Source organism: Ambystoma mexicanum, chromosome 3q (assembly GCF_040938575.1).
Source record: "Ambystoma mexicanum isolate Mex_15411 chromosome 3q, UKY_AmexF1_1, whole genome shotgun sequence".
In the NCBI taxonomy this organism is placed as follows: Eukaryota; Metazoa; Chordata; class Amphibia; order Caudata; family Ambystomatidae; genus Ambystoma; species Ambystoma mexicanum.
This window is the reverse complement of record NC_090926.1, coordinates 1,294,247,627-1,294,268,955: the sequence shown is the minus strand read 5'-3', so window position 1 is coordinate 1,294,268,955 and position 21,329 is coordinate 1,294,247,627. Positions and strand designations below refer to the sequence as shown.

The 21,329-nt window shown below is 53.2% G+C and overlaps 1 protein-coding gene across 3 annotated transcripts in view; it reads right to left on the bottom strand.

Moving 5' to 3' along the window:
* Positions 1 to 21,329, bottom strand: part of MISP3 (MISP family member 3) — a 155,969-nt gene that overhangs the window by 63,222 nt on the left and 71,418 nt on the right. For 2 of the 3 annotated variants that reach the window (XM_069604396.1, XM_069604397.1), the window contains exon 2: positions 16,991 to 20,323. In XM_069604396.1, the coding sequence (XP_069460497.1) occupies positions 16,991 to 19,961 (2,971 nt within the window). In that variant the 5' untranslated portion in view covers positions 19,962 to 20,323. The remainder of the gene's footprint in view (positions 1 to 16,990; positions 20,324 to 21,329) is intronic. The other variant, XM_069604398.1, reaches the window with a different exon arrangement.

The following is a 21,329-nucleotide window of genomic DNA, read 5'->3' as shown; positions in this document are numbered from 1 at the left end:
CGATGATACTGCACCGTGCGGTACAGGGGGGCTGCTGCCAGGACACGCGATGATACTGCACCGTGTGGTACAGGGGGGCTGGTGCCAGGACACGCGATGATATGCACCCCGTGCTGTACAGGGGGGCTGGTGCCAGGACACACGATGATACTGCACCGTGTGGTACAGGGGGGCTGGTGCCAGGACACGCGATGATACTGCACCGTGCGGTACAGGGGGGCTGGTGCCAGGACACGCGATGATACTGCACCGTGCGGTACAGGGGGGCTGGTGCCAGGACACGCGATGATACTGCACCCCGTGCTGTACAGGGGGGCTGGTGCCAGGACACGCGATGATACTGCACCGTGTGGTACAGGGGGGCTGGTGCCAGGACACGCGATGATACTGCACCCCGTGCTGTACAGGGGGGCTGGTGCCAGGACACGCGATGATACTGCACCCCGTGCTGTACAGGGGGGCTGGTGCCAGGACACGCGATGATACTGCACCGTGTGGTACAGGGGGGCTGGTGCCAGGACACGCGATGATACTGCACCGTGCGGTACAGGGGGGCTGCTGCCAGGACACGCGATGATACTGCACCGTGTGGTACAGGGGGGCTGGTGCCAGGACACGCGATGATATGCACCCCGTGCTGTACAGGGGGGCTGGTGCCAGGACACACGATGATACTGCACCGTGTGGTACAGGGGGGCTGGTGCCAGGACACGCGATGATACTGCACCGTGCGGTACAGGGGGGCTGGTGCCAGGACACGCGATGATACTGCACCGTGCGGTACAGGGGGGCTGGTGCCAGGACACGCGATGATACTGCACCCCGTGCTGTACAGGGGGGCTGGTGCCAGGACACGCGATGATACTGCACCGTGTGGTACAGGGGGGCTGGTGCCAGGACACGCGATGATACTGCACCCCGTGCTGTACAGGGGGGCTGGTGCCAGGACACGCGATGATACTGCACCCCGTGCTGTACAGGGGGGCTGGTGCCAGGACACGCGATGATACTGCACCGTGTGGTACAGGGGGGCTGGTGCCAGGACACGCGATGATACTGCACCCCGTGCTGTACAGGGGGGCTGGTGCCAGGACACACGATGATACTGCACCGTGCGGTACATGATGATAAGATGTGCATTGTCTGATGATGAAAGACCACACAGATACGCCGACGGATGTGACGTCTGCCTTTAATAAAAGGCACTGCGCTTCCGGGAGGCGGGCATTGATTTACACAGCTTTGAGAATGAGTGTTTTTTTTAACGTATATACACGTGCCCCCACATGTAACACATGCACCACAACACGTGCAGCAGGGTTTGTCTTGCCAGAGCTCTGAGAGCCAGGGGCTAGCCCAGGAAACTCCCCGATCTGTACACACCACGGCAAGTTCATGCACACACAGCCCGGCCTCCCACAACATAAACACAGAAACAGACAAAGGGCCATATTCCCAGAAGCGGTTCAGAATGGCGCAATCCCATTGGAAAATCAGGCGCCAAGCTTCACAGTCCAGAGGCGTTGCTAGGATTGTCTAGCAAGCTGATGCTCAGATTACTTACTGGTAATCTTCATGACTCCTAGTCCTTCTCTTCCTCGTCCCAGCACTTATCCATGAGGTGTCCCACCTCCATACAGGAACCCTCTTTCTACTTCTAATTACCTCAGGCCCCACCCGCTCCCGCCTCCAGGAATAACAGCCCGCCTTCCCCAAGACCCAACACTACATAACACTGCCCAATAGGCCCATTCAACATGGGGAAGGGTGAGGTGGGAATCTCGTGCTGGGACGAGGAAGAGAAGGACTAGGAACAATGAAGATTACCGGCAAGTAATCTGAGCATTACCTCCACATCCACTCTTCCTCGTCTCAGCACTTATCAATGAGGTGTGCCAACTGCAGAGAGAATGGGCGGAGCGCAAAGAAATACACCACAAGGCAAATGGAAAATGCAACCCGACCAACACTTTATTGAAGTACACATATCCAGACACTAGCAGCAAGGTTTTTCACAAGAGCGTCACACCCAACACACCTGCCCCAAAGGCCCCCGCCTCCCGGCGGAGAAGATTCAACCGATAGTGGGTAATGAAAGTGTGCGGATCAGAGCAGGTGGCAGTGCTGCAAATATCCTGCATAGGAACACAGCGGGCTTCGGCCCAGGACACAGCCATCCCCCTCGTGGACGTGCCCTGCACACCAGACGGAAGGGGAGACCCCACAGAGGAGTAAGCCAAAGCGATAGCATTCCGGAGCCAACGGCTGATGGTGGGCACAGACGCCTTCCGCCCGGGGACCCCCCCCCCAAAGAGGGGAAAAGGTGAAAAATCGCAGGACCTTTGCAGACAGAGGCGAGGCAAACAAACCCGCCCATGGAGCCCCCAGAACCCTGCAGACCCTCCTAAAAACCACCTGCCACAGCACCCACTCCCCCCAAGGGGAACACACGGCTGAGGCAATACCCACCACATTGTCCCGGGCCCCTGATGTGACAAGCAAACAACAGATGATGAGGCTACGCCCAAGTACAGAGGCAAACAGCCTGCCCCTCTAAGACCAGGCAAAAGGACTTCAGAGCCTTGAAGGCCGCTAAGATCTCCCTCCAGTTGGAGGACCTGTCCACGTCCCCCTGGGTCCACTTCTGCGGCTCCTGACTCAGGGCCACCGCCCGCCAAACCACCAGGCTGGCGTCTATGGTAACAATGATCGGAGAGGGCGGACAAAGCGGGAACCCTAACAACAGATTGGGCAGGTGCAGCCACCAAAGAAGCTGGTCCCTGAGGGAGGGACCCACAGGGATACGAGCATCGAAGTCCAGAGAGGACACCTTCCAGAACCTGTGGATATGGAGCAACAGGGGACGTAGGTGAAGTCTCGCCCAAGGAACAAGGAAGACACACAGCGCCATATACCCCAGAGCCTGAAGAAAGCCCCTGGCCGGGGCCGACTCCCGAGCCAGAAGATGCACCAGGCAAGCCTGCAGCATCCGAGCTCTGAAAAGAGGAAGAAGAACACGCCCCCAGCAGTCCAAAACCTGGCCCCAGTGAACTGAAGATCCAGGGAGGGCTGCAGATGAGACTTTGTCCGGTTTATGAGAAACCCCACCAAGGTTAGCAGAGCACAGGTAGAGTCCAGGTGTCGCAGCAGACGGACTCTCGACCAAGCCTTCAGGAGCCAGTTGTCGAGGTACGGGAACACCTGAATCCCCCGGAGGCGCAGAGCGGCGACGACCGGCCCCAGAACCTTGTTGAAGACCCGGGGAGCCGACTTCAGACCGAAGGGCAAGGTCCGGAACTAGAAATGATCCTTGCCCAATGAAAACCTGAGAAACCTCTGATGGGCAGACCAACTGGGAACGTGCAGGTAGGTGTCCTGAAGATTCAGGGAAACCAGGAAATCGGAGCCCTTCACCAGAGGAATGACCCGCTGAAGACACTCCATTTTGAACCTCTGAGTCAGAATGTCCCAGTTTAAGACTTTGAGGTCTATAATCAGATGGAAGGGCCCTGAAGGTTTGGGCCCGAGGAAGACAATGGAGTAAACCAACAGACCCTTCTCTGATCGAGGCACCCGCCAACGGACCCTCTAGGAGCGAAGTTCCCGGAGCACCTGCGGCATGGCCAACCTCTTGACAGGGCACCTGGGCAGGGACGTCCGGATTAGACCAGACGGAACAGGAGGGGAGACCAATTCCAACTTCTATCCTCATCTCACCAGACGATTGACCCAGGCATCCCCCTGAGAGCCGGGACCATTGCTTCCAAAACAATATCATGCGGCCCCCGACAGGCCTGGCGTCAGGACTTCTGCTGGTGAGGGGTGAAGATCGGACCCGAGCGCCACTTCCACCCAGCCACAGGCCGAGCCCGACCACTAGGGTGGGGCGAGCCCACTGGGGAGGGGCAGCTGGACCGGCAGGACCCCTGCGAGCAGGGGCGGACTTCCTATGCAACTGGCCAGCATGTCTGTCCGCCTTGAAGACCTTATGGACCTTGTCCTTCAGGGAATCCCCACAAAGCATCCGTCCTTCAAAGGGAATTTTCCTGGCAGTAGACCTCTGTCGGGCGTCCGTCTTCCAATCTCTGGTAAGAACATGCCGACGACCCCCACGATGGTACCCATGGACAATGTCGGCCACCTTCACACTATCATATGCTAAGTCAGGCAAAAACTCCAGCGAGACTTGACGGCCTGTAGAAGGGGCGCAGGATCCGAGCCCTCACCTGCCGCCTTCAGGGCGGACTTCAGACTCCCGAGGGCAGCTTCCACCGTGTATGAGGCATGAGTGGCAGCCTGCAAGGCCAAATGTGCCCCTCCATAAGCCTTCCTCAAGGAGGCATCCACTTTACGATCCGTGGAGTCCTGAAGAGAATGGTCCGAGGCCAAGGACGACCTCCCCACCAGACTGGGAATGAGGGCCATCTCCTCCCCCTGCCAGGGATACAGCTTGGCAAGGAACCTGGGGACCGCTGACTTTTCCGGATCAACCCACTCCCTCAAAATCTCAGTCTTCATGTCAGAGAGAAGCGGGAGACCCTTCTTTAGAGTGCGCTTAAACTGGGGCAGAGTAGATGGGGGAGCAGAGTCCGGAAACCCCATGTGATTGGACACCTGAAGAAGAACATCCGGCGTGGCCTCCTTGTCCAGGTACTTGCCCTTGTAATCAGTCGACCTCAGGGAATCGCCCAGCCTGCAGGAAGAGGCGTCCGTGCATGAGGAAGAGGAAGGGGACACCCCCTGCCACGATGAAGTTGCATCTCCTCCCTGAAGGGCTGCTCGAAAAACACGCAGGAGCCGGCCCTCTGGCACCCTACACCCCCTCTGCCTCTTAGGAGGGTAGGGTAACATGAAGAAGAGGAATAGGAAGCCGAAGGAGAGCGAGGCTCCACATGGCGAGACTTGGAGGAACTCCTCCCCATGGCGGCAGCTCTAACAACCAGAAGCTGAGGCCTGCAAGCAGAGAGGAGCCGCCACAGAGGAGGAAGCAACAGCACAACCAGAGGTCCCTGCAACCAATATAACAGCCACAGCGGGAAAAAGACAGGCTGCTAGGCAACCACAAACCCAGGCTGGGAGGCCAGGTGCACACAATCAAGCCAGAAGCGCGCCCCCTGCTCCTACTTACCCCCGCCCGGGGTGAGGACCATCCCGGGCCATGCAGACCTAGAGGGCGAGCCACTCCCCGTAGCCCCACAGACTCTGCACCCCGACATGGGCGGGCGACCTCAACCAGCACCCCCGGCAATGCTGACGATGGTAGGAGGGACTGGGCACCCCTCCCCTACTCAACAGGGGGGCCTGTTCAGCAGGGACCTCCTGAAGAACCTCCGCCAAACCAAGCCGGTCCCTGCTCTGCAAGGAACCCTCAAGGCACCAGGAAGACAACGAATCCCACCCTGGCTATGCCGAGGGGTTGGGGGGACAGAAGAAAACAGAGTCCCTGCCCAAAGGCAGGAAAAAAACAAACTGTTGGGTATTTGTCACGGCTCGCTCCCTTCGCTCCCGTTCCCGCCACTTGGGGGCATGTTTTGGGGTTTCTTCCCTACTGGACATTTCCTCCGAACCTTATGCTACAGTGTCCTGATGAATTGGGAGCGCTAAAACCTTATTTCCCAAATTACTTCCCTTCCGGATCCATTCCAGGTTTTTGGCAGCCAGCATGCTACTGCTACTTTAATCAAATGACTATGCTTCCCAGAATGCCTGGCTCACTGCCTCACCTCCTCCCTTGCAGGACAAGGCTGGGTGGAGGATAGGCAACACCTGTGGCTGCAGGTGCAGCAGGCGACACGCCTGAGGGGTGTGCTCGTTAAGCAGCTTTAAAAGCCTCAGTCTGCTTCAGTCCAGCGCTGGTCATTGTTGCAGCGTTCCTGTCGTGACTGGTCCCTTGTTCCTGGTTCCTAGTTTTTGTGCCCAGTTCTAGTTAGTGTTTCTTGTTCCTTGTCCTGGAATTCGTATTTGTATGCCTAATTGATTTCTGCCTTTTGGAAAACCCTTTCTCCCTTTCTCTGTCTGCAGGCAGCCTTTCTCTGAGCTTTCCTTTTGCTGTAGCCCAATTGCCTGTGTTCACTGTTTCCTAGAAATTGTCCTTTGCTACTGAAAGACTTGTTGCATTAATCTTTCCTTTACAGGTTTAGTTTCCTGCCTTTTCACCTTGGATGGGTGGGAAAGTTTCCCTTTTGAAATCGTTTTCACTGCTCCTGATCCTTGCCTTCTATTGGGATCCATGCCATGTTTTCCTTTACACTTTTACATGTATTTCCTATTTTATTGTTAGGTGTGGGAAGCTGTTGTAACTAGCTCCTATGTGATTATCCTTTGTTTTCCACACTGTACTATTCCTTCTTGCCTCTTGACTTGGGTTTAGGTATTTAGTCATCCTCACTCTTTGCCTTTACTGCCTTCTGGGTTCTTGTTTGATTTACAGGGTTGTGGGTTAGTACTGACTTCTGAGTGGTCTTTCCGGTCCTCGTGAATACGGACATCCAAATGGTCTTTCCGGTCTTCGTGAGTACTGGCATTCATGTGGTCATTCCGGTCCTTGTGAGTACTGTTTCCAAATTCCTTATCCAGTACCGTCTAGAGTGTCAGCTTACAGATTCTGTCCCTGCTTGCCCTCTACGTGGGCTTAGTGCTGTCAGTATCTGTAATAGCATAGTGGGTAAGGAGTTTGCCGACTTTCCTTTCAGTCATAAGGAGGTTCTAAGTGCTTACCCTACATTCCTTTTCATATAGTGGTATACACGAGTCTTGGGTATTGAATGCACGTTGTTATATTCAAGGTTGTTTACTGTGTATTTTGTGCACATTTCCCCTGCCATATCCATCGCCTTCTTCCTTTCCTGACAGAATGACCAGCCGTTGTTCCCGTTTGAACATGGCCAGATTACGAAGGAAAGGCAGCAAGGCCTCTAACAAGCTTATACAGAAAGCTTCCCTTACAATTACCCGTGAAAATCGAATCTCTGCTCCTGACTTAAATGAACTCCTTGACACGAATGGGTATTTACGTGCAAAGTATTTTACCCTCTGGGTGGCCCATCGTACATTGCCTGATCCTAGCTCTGTCTTTAATTCTGATCCAGAGTCTATGTCCGCACAAGCCTTAGCAGTGGAAAACAACACACTGCAAGAATTTATACACACAAGTACCTCTGTTATTGAACCCCATGACTCCGGTTGTGCTTTACCTCAGATTGAACAGTTTCATGATTCAAGCATGAAGAATGGAGGGGTTCCTTGCATATCTTCTGTTTTCTGCCCTCAGTCTACAGCTTACTCCTCTGCACAGATTCTTACTGTGGTCACTAATGCCAAGGGGTCTGATGCCAATAGTCTGCTTAAAAGAAACACAGACCATGTCGGTAAGAGAGAGTATAGATCACAAGACCTGCAAGCAGTAGATGACAATATACAATCAATGCACTTCCAGATGGCTAGTGCTGGATCCAGCCCTGATGCCACCATGCCTTCCCCTGTGCCTACTGATAGGGATGTACAGTTAATGCGGGACATGCTAAAAACAGAATTTGAGGAGTTAAAACAAGAATACATTTCCTTAAAAGAGGAGAATAAGATGTTACAGTCTTTTCTGAATACACCTCAAACTTCATCCGTTGATGAAGTGAATACTGTTCAGTCCCTGAGTGCGGAGACTTTTGTAAATCATGATACTTGTCAAAATGTAAGATCTATTGGGAGTGAAAGTCTTTTTTCAAGCACAGCACTTATTCAGGACACAGGTTCTGACAACTGTCCTACCGTTTGTCAGGAATTGCTGTTAGTTGAAGATTCACAAGCCACTCCTTTACCTGAGGGTTCCTGTTTAGCAGTTTGTCATAATTCTGAGCTTGAACACATACATGCTTCTGATTTCCAAACACAATCCACAATGGTGGCATACACAGAATCAGTCACTACTGTAGGCTTAGGTTCTGCCCTTGATCTAGCTGCTGAGACTGAAGTAGACATTCAAGCTGATGTGGAAAACGATGCTACCTCTGTGTTCGCTCCTCCTTCTGCCAATTTCGGTCACTACGAGCAGTCAAAGACAGTGCAGAATTCATGTTTTGATGGACTCATTCCACAGATTACTGAACCAAAAACCCGGCAGGCGATCCCTGAACTGTTGATCGTTAATCAGCCACTTTCAGAAGCTAAGACAGAGGAATGGTCAATTGACGAAATCCTGATTAACAGAGACTTTACTATGGTGATACCTCTGGTTGATTTTGACTTCTACAAAGGAAGAGACTCTGTGTCATCCACTAAGGAGAGGGACGGCAGGGGTACAGCTCAGACTTTGGTTACTGGTGCCAAGGGGTCAACTGCCTTAAAGGGGCTTTCCATTTCTGAACCACAAGTGTGTCTGCCGACTTCTGGGACTTCAGACTGTCCTCCTACTACCATTGACTCTTCAATAATCCTGTCCACAGCTCTGCAGTCATCGTTGGCACACGTATCTTCGATCAATAAAGGAGTGCTATGTCTGCCAGTCACCCAAGAGCCTTCACCATGTACGCAGTCAGAGCCAAAGACCTTGACAAGTTTGTCTTCAGCTAACAAGACGGCTCCAGCTTGCATGCCCTCAGCCTCGGAATCTCCTTTGGCATGTTTGTCTTCGGTTACAGTGACTCATCCAGCAGATTATCCTTCAGCCATGGAGCCTCCGGTAGTACATTCTAGGTGCATGTCTTCGGTCCCAGAGCCTACTGCTAGTTTGGCTTCAGTTCATGAGAGACCTGTGACCTGCTCAGCCTCGCTGCCAATATCGGAGGTGTACCTGTCTACACTGTCAGATCCTGCTGCATATTCCTCTGCTCCAGAGATTCCTCCTGAATCCCAACCATTTACTGATGAACGTTCATCTTGCCCTTCTTATGCTTCATGGGGATCACCAGAATATCTGCCTTGTACACAAAACAATTCTCCCAACTACTTGACTGTAGCATCAGCGCCTCCCGAATATGCAACATCTGAGCCTGAGACTTCTGCCAGCTCTCTCTTCAGAAACATCAAGCCGGCTCACGACTCGGGAGGGCCTTACATGCGAGGCCGCTGGACTTTCCTGGAGTATTACGAGAGAGAAACGGATGCCATCCACCACGGCCCAGTCACCGAACGAGTAGCCGACCAGGATAGCGGGCTGGACGGTCCGCGTTTGGAGTCCGGTTTGGATCAACCGCTTGACAACCCTTTTGTTGCCGGATCCCACATGAGTCTGAGGGAAGGGACGGGCACGGCCCTCCAGCTGCAGCGCCAGTTGGGTACTAGTAGCCAAAGGAGGGGAATGTCTGCTGCAGTTCAAGATGTGCCTGTTTTTGCTCCCGCTGCTAGTATGCCTGATGTTCCGAGTACTGTGTCTAACACTCCTATCAGTATGCCAAACGTTCCTGCGGTTGTATCCCACGTGCAACAAGGTGGCTACTTGACTGGCTACATGACTGTCAATGGGAGTCCCAGCCTCGTACAACCCATTGGATCTCCAGACTTCCAAGGCAAGGAACTTATGCAGGCGAATCTTTGTCACTTTCAACCACAAACCTTTACCCAGATGGATGACAGAGTATTCGAACCTCTACCTCAGCCGCCACCTTCCTCTTCCGAACATAAACATTTCCTGAAACCTACTGTTTCCTCACCTCCTGTGTGTCCACTCTCGGCAGTGAGGCTAACAGAACTTCTACCATTGTCTAAGGCATGTAGCACCAGCCTGCCTCTCTCCTCAAGGATGTATGCATATCCTCTTCCAGTGACTAAGCTTCCTGGACCTTCCAACTCTGCTTCGGGTCCTGCAAGTCCTTCATGCCTTTCTTCGACCCATGAGTCTCTTCCTCACCGAAAACACATCTATGGCTCTTATAGACTGCGGCCTGCTTCTATTCATTCCAGCCCTTCTGCTTCTGCCCGTGGGTCATCGTTTCCGTCAGTGCCACTTCTGAAGACAAAGCGCTCCTGTCATGGAAAGAAGATGTTTTGTGCGAGTAACGGCCGCCTGGAGTCGGCCGTGGGAGGGGGTATAGTGTCACGGCTCGCTCCCTTCGCTCCCGTTCCCGCCACTTGGGGGCATGTTTTGGGGTTTCTTCCCTACTGGACATTTCCTCCGAACCTTATGCTACAGTGTCCTGATGAATTGGGAGGCTAAAACCTTATTTCCCAAATTACTTCCCTTCCGGATCCATTCCAGGTTTTTGGCAGCCAGCATGCTACTGCTGCTTTAATCAAATGACTATGCTTCCCAGAATGCCTGGCTCACTGCCTCACCTCCTCCCTTGCAGGACAAGGCTGGGTGGAGGATAGGTAACACCTGTGGCTGCAGGTGCAGCAGGCGACACGCCTAAGTGGTGTGCTCGTTAAGCAGCTTTAAAAGCCCCAGTTTGCTTCAGTCCAGCGCTGGTCATTGTTGCAGCGTTCTTGTCCTGACTGGTCCCTTGTTCCTGGTTCCTAGTTTTTGTGCCCAGTTCTAGTTAGTGTTTCTTGTTCCTTGTCCTGGAATTCGTATTTGTATGCCTAATTGATTTCTGCCTTTTGGAAAACCCTTTCTCCCTTTCTCTGTCTGCAGGCAGCCTTTCTCTGAGCTTTCCTTTTGCTGTAGCCCAATTGCCTGTGTTCACTGTTTCCTAGAAATTGTCCTTTGCTACTGAAAGACTTGTTGCATTAATCTTTCCTTTACAGGTTTAGTTTCCTGCCTTTTCACCTTGGATGGGTGGGAAAGTTTCCCTTTTGAAATCGTTTTCACTGCTCCTGATCCTTGCCTTCTATTGGGATCCATGCCATGTTTTCCTTTACACTTTTACATGTATTTCCTATTTTATTATTAGGTGTGGGAAGCTGTTGTAACTAGCTCCTGTGTGATTATCTTGTGTTTTCCACACTGTACTATTCCTTCTTACCTCTTGACTTGGGTTTAGGTATTTAGTCATCCTCACTCTTTGCCTTTACTGCCTTCTGGGTTCTTGTTTGATTTACAGGGTTGTGGGTTAGTACTGACTTCTGAGTAGTCTTTCCGGTCCTCGTGAATACGGACATCCAAGTGGTCTTTCCGGTCTTCGTGAGTACTGGCATTCATGTGGTCATTCCGGTCCTTGTGAGTACTGTTTCCAAATTCCTTATCCAGTACCGTCTAGAGTGTCAGCTTACAGATTCTGTCCCTGCTTGCCCTCTACGTGGGCTTAGCGCTGTCAGTATCTGTAATAGCATAGTGGGTAAGGAGTTTGCCGACTTTCCTTTCAGTCATAAGGAGGTTCTAAGTGCTTACCCTACATTCCTTTTCATATAGTGGTATACACGAGCCTTGGGTATTGAATGCACGTTGTTATATTCAAGGTTGTTTACTGTGTATTTTGTGCACATTTCCCCTGCCATATCCATCGCCTTCTTCCTTTCCTGACAGTATTGGGGAAAGCGGGCTGTTATGCCCGGAGGCGGCAGGTGGAGAGGGCAGGGCCAGAGGAAATTAGAAGTAGAAAGAGGGTGCCTGTGTGGAGGTGGGACACCTCATTAATAAGTGCTGGGATGAGGAAGAATGGACTTTGGGGTAATGTAGTTGGTCCCACTGCAGTGACATTAACATCTTTTAACGCCCACACAGCACAGCTGAGTGGGCATTTACAAATTTTGGGTGGGCCTTGCCCCTCATGCCTTACCCTGTCTACACCACTTTCACAGGCAGCTCTGAAGTTAAAAAAAATGTACAAATGCTTTGCAATTTAAAGACCATTTTTGTTGTTAGAGTGAGTGTGGTGACCCATAATATTGAAGGGCCTTGGAACGGGTGGTCAACGCTTTTAGCACCCAGACTGTTTCAAAGATGGCTGCCATGGAATGGGAAGGCAGGGCTCCGTACAGAGCCCCTCTTCCATTGGCCAAACCGAAGCCAGCGGAAGGCACGTGGGCGGGAGATGGTGGCCAGGCGAACCGGCCATTGGGTGGCTTGCAATGCAGGCTCAGATTGACAGTTCCGGCCTCCGTTCCTGGTCACCTGATTGGCTGGACCGATCCCCCTCCACCCACTCCCCTGCAGGGGGCCAAATCCCTGTTCACGTCACCCCTTTAAAAGGGTTTCGTTTCCTGGAGAATCACCAAGACAGACATGTTTCAAAATGAGAATGGGTGGAAATCTTATATTCCCGAAATGCTCTTTGCTTTTATGCAAATCGACAGGCTTGGGATCCATGAGCACTTCCGGAGTTGCACCTCACCTGGGGCCACGCCCCTCGGCCCACCCAAGGAGGGGAGAGGTCCCCGACAGTGTATTTCCCCATGTCCAGCACTGACGCAGTACACAGCAGATCACACGTACAGCACATTACAAAACACGTACAGGCCCCGCAGAGTACACTGCAGGTAATCGTACACTGCAGTACACGTACAATACCCCACAGAGTACACGTACAGTAATTACACTGCAGATCATCACACATACAGCACATTGCAGAACACCTACAATACCCCACAGAGTACACGTACAGTAATTACACTGCAGATCATCACACATACAGCACACTGCAGTACACGTCCAATACCCCACAGAGTACACGGACAGTAATTACACTGCAGATCATCACACATACAGTGCACGTACAGTAATTACACAGCAGATAATCACACATACAGTACACGGCAGAACACCTGCAATACCCCACAGAGTGCACGTATGGTAATTACACAGCAGATAATCACACATACAGTACACTGCAGAACACCTACAATACCACACAGAGTACACGTACGGTAATTACACTGCACATCATCACACATACAGCACACTGCAGAACACCTACAATACCCCACAGAGTACACGTACAGTAATTACACAGCAGATAATCACACATACAGCACACTGCAGAACACGTACAATACCCCACAGATTACACATACAGTAATTACACAGCAGATAATCACACATATAGCACACTGCAGTACACGTACAATACCCCACAGAGTACACGGACAGCAATTACAATGCAGATCATCACACATACAGCACACTGCAGTACACGTACAATACCCCACAGAGTACACGGACAGCAATTACACAGCAGATCATCACACATACAGCACACTGCAGAACACCTACAATACCCCACAGAGTACACGTACAGCAATTACACAGCAGATCATCACACATACAGCACACTGCAGAACACCTACAATACCCCACAGATTACACGTACAGCAATTACACTGCAGATCATCACACATACAGCACACTGCAGAACACCTACAATACCCCACAGAGTACACGTACAGCAATTACACAGCAGATCATCACACATACAGCACACTGCAGAACACCTACAATACCCCACAGATTACACGTACAGCAATTACACTGCAGATCATCACACATACAGCACACTGCAGAACACCTACAATACCCCACAGAGTACACGTACAGTAATTACACAGCAGATAATCACACATACAGCACATTGCAGAGCACGTACAATACCCCACAGATTACACATACAGTAATTACACAGCAGATAATCACACATACAGTACACTGCAGAACACCTGCAATACCCCACAGAGTGCACGTACCCTCTGCTAATACTGTCATTAGATGGCGTGCAAAGAAAGTGAATTCTAATAGAATTTAAAATGCAGCTGTGTAGCAGCTGAGAGCGCGAAAACACAGTGAACACACGGCTGTTTGGGGGTGCGGCGCGGTAACAATAAGGGGAGAGGTAGTGTGGGGGTAAATGCATACGCATTCTGGGTCTTCTAGAGTCCCCTTTCCACTGGGGCAATGAGCCTACGAGTCCCAGAATGCAATGCGGTGCTGGCTCAGATGGCGGAGGCGTCACCCGTGACATACTGGCCGTATCCTCACCCCTCCTTAGCCCCCCTCAGACACAGACCCTTTCTCAGGACCCCCTGGGGGTTGCTGCAGAGAGCACTGGGCACGGGCCGCACGCGCTGCGGAAGAAGCGGGGGGTGGAGGGGGGCGGGACCCTGACACAACGCTTGGCAGCGAAAGTCCCGCAGCCAGAGTGTGTAGATTCCGCCTGCGGCGTTTCCGGTGTGAACGTCTGTGCCCCAGGACGTGGCCTTCATTCTCAAGCCACCCCACTCTAGCCCAAGAGCCCCCCTTTCCTCGGACTACAAGTCCCAGAATACAAAGGGAATGCGGACTGGCCAGCATCTCTCGGCCAGGGTGGGACATGTCGTCATGTGTGCACCCAGTTGCAGACACACTTGCTGACTCACACTCGCTCACTCAGGGCGAAGCTGTGTCTAGGCTGGAGGGGGCCCAGTTCAACATGTTGTTTGCGGGCCTCCCTTGCTTTACAGCTGGGGAAACACCCCGAGGCACCCACGCTGTGCTTACATTATAATGACGTCAAAAGAATGGCTGCAGATAGTCACGGGGCGGGCAGCGAGGAGCTGAAACAGTAAACGTCTGCTGAAAAGCTATTCATCGCCCTTTGACAGCATGGTGCAAAAAGCAACGAGGCGATAAGAGGGAGGTAAGGGAGGTAACGATGTGAGGGGCTAGCAAACGCAGCAGGTAACAACAGAGCCACACACATTTAACGCCCCGGCCCCAATGAAAGGACGATGTTTCTGTGTCATAAGACTGCAAACATGGGGCTGGAGGCTCGTGGCCCGAGAGGGCCCAGTTCAACTGAAAACCTGGAAAGGCCCTGCACTGTCCCTGCACCCATATCACCCACTCTCTGACAATCATTCCATTGATCGCTAGTTTGCTCTCCACACAGTCTCACTCACTCACTCTCTCGCTCCCTCACCCAGGGGTGGACTGGCCTATAGGGAACTCTGGAGATTTCCCGGTGGGCCTCTGCACCCTGGGCCTCTTTTGTGTGGTAGTTACAAATTGTGTCATAGGAAAAGCACTGGGCTTGCTGAACATGTGTCATATGGGGCCACTTTGAACATTATTTCCAGGGCCTCTTTTGGTCCCCAGTAATTATTTCCAGGGCCTCTTTTATTTCCCAGTCCACCCCTGCCCTCACCTTCCCCAACACTCTTCTACTAGTCTATTCCTAATTTCAATTTGCATTCTGGGAGTTGTAGTTCTGAGTTATATTTGTATTTGTATTTGTTTATTTATAACGCGCAAAACCCACAGGCCCAGGGGCATCAGGGCGCAATTTGTACAAGGTTGCAAGAGAAGAACATACAGGGATATAAATTACAATAAAAGTGTGTCAAAACAGCAAAAAACAAACTTAATAATTACAAATATTACACAGAAATGTCTGACACAACTATTGCTGGTCAAAGAGCCAGGATTTGGTTTTATTCTTGAAGGTGTTGAAGGAGTCTTCAGCTCTGATGGCAGCGGGGAGGGTGTTCCAAAGTTTGGAGGCTAGGACAGGGAAGCTGGTGCCTCCGGCTTTTTGGAGCTTAAACCTGGGGATAGTAAGGCAGTTAGTCTGGGCAGTTCTTAGTGGACGGGCAGTGGAGTGGCGCGAAAGCCGACTGCAGAGATAGATCGGAGCCTTGTTGGCTAGGCATTTGTGCGTGAGGGCAAGCGTTTTTAGGGAAATTCTCTGCTTCACGGGTAACCACTTAAGGCTAGTTCTGGCTTCTGAGATGTGGTGGTTACGAGGGATGTTCAGGGCCGCTCGAATTGCATTGTTCTGGGTGGTTTGGAGTTTGGATAGGTTTTCTTGGCTAGTGCCTAAATATAGAGCACTGCAGTAATCTATTTTTGCCATGATAAGTGTTCTCGCTAGTGTGACGCTATTGTGGGTGGTGAGGAAAGGTCTACAGGCTGAAATGAGTTTGCACGTGTAGGCGGAGGTGGACCTGACTGCATTGGTTTGTCTTGACAAGGATAAGGTGGAATCCAGGTAAAAGCCTAGTGTTTTGGTGTCTTTCGAGACTTGTATGGAGTTGCCGTCTATGATGAATGACTGATAGGATGGCTCAAGTTTGCTAAGGCGTTGTGAAGTACCCAGGATAAGTAGCTCCGTCTTATCGTCATTCAGACATAGCTGGTGCTGGGCCATCCAGGCTTGGATGACCAAGTAGACGTCATTGAGGGCCTTGGTGTCAGCAAGATAATCACCAGAAATGGGAATGAGTATCTGGATGTCGTCTGCATAGTTGGTGTAGGAGACACGCAGATAATCGAGCACATCAAAGAGTGGTTTTGTGAAGATATTGTAAAGAGTAGGTGACACGCAAGAACCCTGAGGAACACCGCAATGAATAGGGGAGGGAGCTGCGGCAGCGGAGGGTGCAAAGACCCTCATAGATCTGTTGATCAGGAAGGATTTGATCCAGGCCGCTGCGGAGGGAGAGAAGTTGGCAGCAGAGTGGAGGTGCCTGCAAAGGATCTGGTGGTTAACCAAATCAAATGCGGCGGAGAGGTCGAGGAGTAATAGCATTGCTAATTTGCCCTTGTCCTTCAGGACTTCAATCTGGGTTTTTAGGTCTAGTAAGGCCGTTTCGGTCCCATGTCTGGGCCGAAATCCGGATTGTCGTAGACCTAACAGATTGTTAGATTCAAGGTAGTTTTGGATCTGCAGATAAGCTGCATATACTGCATATATGCACATATACTGTGGCAACCCATGATTACAAGCCCCGGAATGCAAGGTTAAACTCAGGACTGGACCGACGTCTCCCCAATGGAATGGAAACTGTTGGCGTGTGTGTTTCTGAGTGTTCCTCCTTATCTGCTTGGATATAAAAGTGCTGACTTTTCGTAGTACACCCAGTGGCAACATTATCTCACTCCATACATCATTCACCCTCGGTCAGTCACTGATTCACTCATGTACTCGCTCTGCCCACTCTCTAAGTCAGTCTCACACTCTTCATGCGTGAGAAGATCGCCCCGTCCTGGTTTTATTCTTTGCATTCTGGGACTTGTAGTTTTGCTTTTCCCATTTGAAATTCCTGCCTCGAAGTCTCAGGAGTCAGTAACCCACTCGCTCATGGCAAGGAGCAGCTACGGAGGTTTGCTGCGGTAGGGCTCACTCTCTCCTCACACATCACAGGTTCTTACCTGGCTGTCCTGGTGCGGCCTCTGGTTCATCCGAGTGCTCCTTGGCCGGGTCGGAACCATTGTCCCCCACAGTGCCCTGTGCATGCTGTCCGCCATATAGGCTCCGCCGCAGCCTCCGCAGCTCACTCTCCCGCTCCCGCACCTCGCGGATCTCCAGCTCCAGCAGCGACTGCGGGCTCTTGGTCTTCAGCCGGAAGAAGGGGTTCTCCTGGACCACCTCGTCCTCCGTGGGCGAGGGCGGAGCTTGCTGGCCCCCAGATGACAAGAGGAGATCATTGGCTGGGCTTTGGGAGATGGTGGTGGTCCCCGACTGGTGGCCATTGGTCGAGCTATTGGTGGTTCCTGACCAAAGGCCATTGGCTGAGCTTTGGGAGATGTTGTAGGTTCCCGACTGGAGGCTGTTGGTCGTAACATTGCTAGTTCGCAGTTGAAGGCCATTGCTTGAACTTTGGGAGACGTTGGAGAGTTCAGACCCCAGACCAGTCCCTTGAGCCTGCGTTGGCGGGTCTCTCCCAGTTGGAGTGCGGTGAAGAAGCGCATTGTAGTCCAGAATGATGACGTTGCTGCCATTGGCTTCAGCGTAGGAAGGCCCTTTCTTCTCCCAGGTTGACCGTTGCTGAACCATGGGTGGAGAACCTGAAGACTGCTGTGGCATTGTCTCGACGTCCCTGTACGAAGAGTTGTTGGCGGGTTGGACCTCTCCATACGGAGACCGGGTGATCTTCCTGAGTGAAGCCAATTCTCCATTGGACAATTCCGCCTTCTGCTCGAAGACCATCTTCTTTTCTCGTAGCTCCTGCGGCAGCCCGCGGTCATAGGCCCCCATCACTTTGCCCAACTGCACCAGGTCCTCTTCCCGCTGACTCTCCATTCGGATGTCCCGCTGCATTTGGGCACCGGCTCGCTGGCGATCCTTCTCCTTGGGGGGGAACGTATCAGCCAGGCCTCGGTTCAGTATGGGCTTCATCCTCACCTCGACGAATTGCTGGTGGTCAGCAGTGGGGGCCATGCCGCGTTCCTTGCGCAACGTCTCCTCCCGCTCTGCGTTTCTGCGAATTTCCCGCTCAATGGGTGTCTCGTTGGCTATCTCGCCATCCATTTCCAGGGTGCTGCCAGGTGAGAAGTCAGCCGACACCCCGCTGTCGCTCAGGTTGTCTTCTTGTTCCACCTCCATTGGCCCTTTGGTTCTGAGGCTGTCGCGCCCGGGAGCAATAGGCAGAGAGGAGAGTTCCTGGGGAGCAGAGAGAGCACTGCTGAGTCCAGAGTCGCCTGAAGCGGTGGACGAGCAAGGGATGTTGGTGGCTGGTGGAGGATGTGACGGTAGAGAAGATATGCCCAGGAATGAGGACGTGCCAGAGAGGTGTGCTTCTGTGGGTGAGGCAGGGGTGTCTAAAGCTCTTGGCAGTAGAGCGATATCCTGAACAGTGGATGGCGGAGTAACTTCTTGACTTATGGTTGGAGGTAGAACACTCTGGGGTGTAGAGGCAAACGCTGGGCTAGTGGCTGTAGCCGCAGCCTCTTGGCTTCTGCTTGAAGAGTCGATCTCTTGGCTTGTGGTCAGAGGTTCGTTCTCTGGGCTGGTGGTCAGTGCCCCACTCTCTTGGCGTGTGGCTGGTGCCTCACTCTCTTGGCTTGTGGCTGGTGTCCCACTCTCTTGGCGTGTGGCTGGTGTCCCACTCTCTTGGCGTGTGGCTGGTGCCTCACTCTCTTGGCTTGTGGCTGGTGTCCCACTCTCTTGGCGTGTGGCTGGTGTCTCACTCTCTTGGCGTGTGGCTGGTGTCTCACTCTCTTGGCTGGTGGTCAGATCCCCACTCTCTTGGCGTGTGGCTGGTGTCCCACTCTCTTGGCTGCTGGTCAGATGTCCACTCTCCTGGCTTGTGGCTGGTGCCCCACTCTCTTGGCCTGTGGCTGGGGCCCCAGTGTCTTGGCGTGTGCTCAGTGCCCCACTCCCCTGGCTTGTGGCTGGTGCCACACTCTCTTGGCTCGTGGCTGGGTCTCCAGTGTCTTGGCTGGTGGTCAGATGTCCACTCTCTTGGATCGCGGCCGGGTCCCCAGTGTCTTGGCGTGTGTTCAGTGCCTGCTCAGGTGCCCTCTCTGCTGGCTGGCTCTGATTTACAGGCTCTGCCGGCAGGGCTCGCCCCACCTGCTGGGAATGCTGAGGGCAGGCCTGCCGCACTGCCACGCCCTGCTCGCTATTATCTCGCCTCGCTCCACCTGTTGTGCTAACACTCAGCCCTGTTGTCGCGCTGCCAGGCTCTGTGGTGCAGGTTGCCATGGGAGAGCTCGCCTGGGGACTCATGCAGAAGGCCTCGCCCACCCCCTGCTGGTGGCGGATGGCAGCAGCAGGCCTGAGCTCTTCTGGGCTTGGGGGTGCATCGTCCGTGACCCCAGGGCACCCGCCACTTAAGTCTGAGGCACCTGCTCTTTTACACTGGTCTTGATATGTGGGGTCTGGATCTGGGATTTCGTCTTGTTGTTCATCCCCATGGTCGCCAGTGCTTGGATTTGGGGGTCCCTCTTGTTGGCGATGTCCATGGCCGCCTGTGCTTGCACCTGGAAGTCCTTCTGGTTGCCCGTCGCAGTGGTATCGGCGGCTTGTATCTGCTGGTTCTCCCACTTGCTCTTCGCCAGGTTGCCTGGCTCTGAGATCTGGTCCTCCCACTTGCTCTTCGCCAGGGTGCCTGGCTCTGAGATCTGGTCCTCCCACTTGCTCTTCGCCAGGTTGCTTGGCTCTGAGATCTGGTCCTCCCACTTGCTCTTCGCCAGGGTGCCTGGCTCTGAGATCTGGTCCTCCCAGATCTGGTCCTCCCACTTGCTCTTCGCCAGGGTGCCTGGCTCTGAGATCTGGTCCTCCCACTTGCTCTTCGCCAGGGTGCGTGGCTCTGAGATCTGGTCCTCCCAGATCTGGTCCTCCCAGTTGGCCATTTGCATGGCCACCCTCCCCAGTGTCACATAAGTAGCCAGGCTCCATGTGGCTGGTTGCCCCCTCTGGTTTGTCGTCGCAGGGGGCACTGATGGCTCTAGACAGGCGATAGGTGGGAATGTCAGTAGCCAGGCGACCGGCAGGCCTCACCGGTGTGACACGAGTGGGTGGCCGGTGACACACAAAGGCCACAGGTAACGCAGAACTCGACAGGTGGGCAGTGGCTGCGGAAGGTGACCCCCAGCCAAGGTATGTGAAAAGGGGCCCAGGTGGTAGAGGTGCTCGGTAGCTTTTGGAGGCGGGTCTCTTGCCGTAGAGGTGGTGACTAGGTGTCGCAGGACGGCGCCGGGTAGTACAGGCAGTTGATAGGTGTCGCAGGCTGGTGTCCGGCGACACAGGTGATGCAGGTGCTGGAATGAGAAAAGGGACACGGTCAGTACGCGAGAGAGTGGCAAAGTAAAAGGCAGGGAGCAGCCAGGTCTCTCATAAAGCAGGACAGGAAGGGGGGCAGGATTGCTGGGATATTATGGCAGAGTGAAAGAAGCTCCTATTCCCTCACGAGGAACACGGTTTGCGTCCCGGTGGCTGGTCTGGTGGACTTCTCTTCATGTACAAGCAGGGACTCCCTGCCCCAGGCCCTTGGGCTAAGCATCAGGTTTGGCTAATGTGCCCTCAGAACCCACTACCTTTTGGGTTTGATTCCCTGCCAGCATTGCTCTGAAACCTCCCTTGGCCGGATGTCCTAGAACCTCTCTTGGCCAGTGTCCTAAAACCTCCCTTGCCTAGTGCCCTGGAACCTCTGTTGATCAGTGTCCTAGAACCTCCCCTGCCCAGTGTCCTAGAACCTCCCTTGCCCAGTGCCCTGGAACCTCTGTTGCCCAGTGTCCTCGAACCTCCCTTGGCCAGTGCTCTGGAACCTCCCTTGGCCAGTGCTCTGGAACCTCCCTTTGCGAGTGCCCTGGAACCTTCCTTGGCCAGTGCCCCAGAACCTCTATTGCTCAGTGTCCTAGAACCTGCCTTGGCCAGTGTCCTAGAACCACCTTTGCCTAGTGTCCTAGTACCTCCCTTGTCCAGTGCCCTAGAACCACCCACGGCCAATGTCCTAGAACCACCCACGGCCAATGTCCTAGAAGCTCCCATGGCCAGTGTCCTGGAACCTCCCTTGGCCAGGTGTCCTAGAACCTTCCTTGGCCCGGTATCCTAGATCCTCCCTTGCCCCGGTGTCCTGGAACCTCCCTTGGCTGGTGATCTGAAACCTCCCTTTGCCAGTGCCCTGGAACCTTCATTGGCCAGTGTCCTAGAACCTCCCTTTCCCAGTGCCCTAGAAACTCTATTGCTCAGTGTCGTAGCACCTGCCTTCGCCAGTGTCCTAGAACCACCTTTGCCTAGTGTCCTAGTACCTCCCTTGGCCAGTGC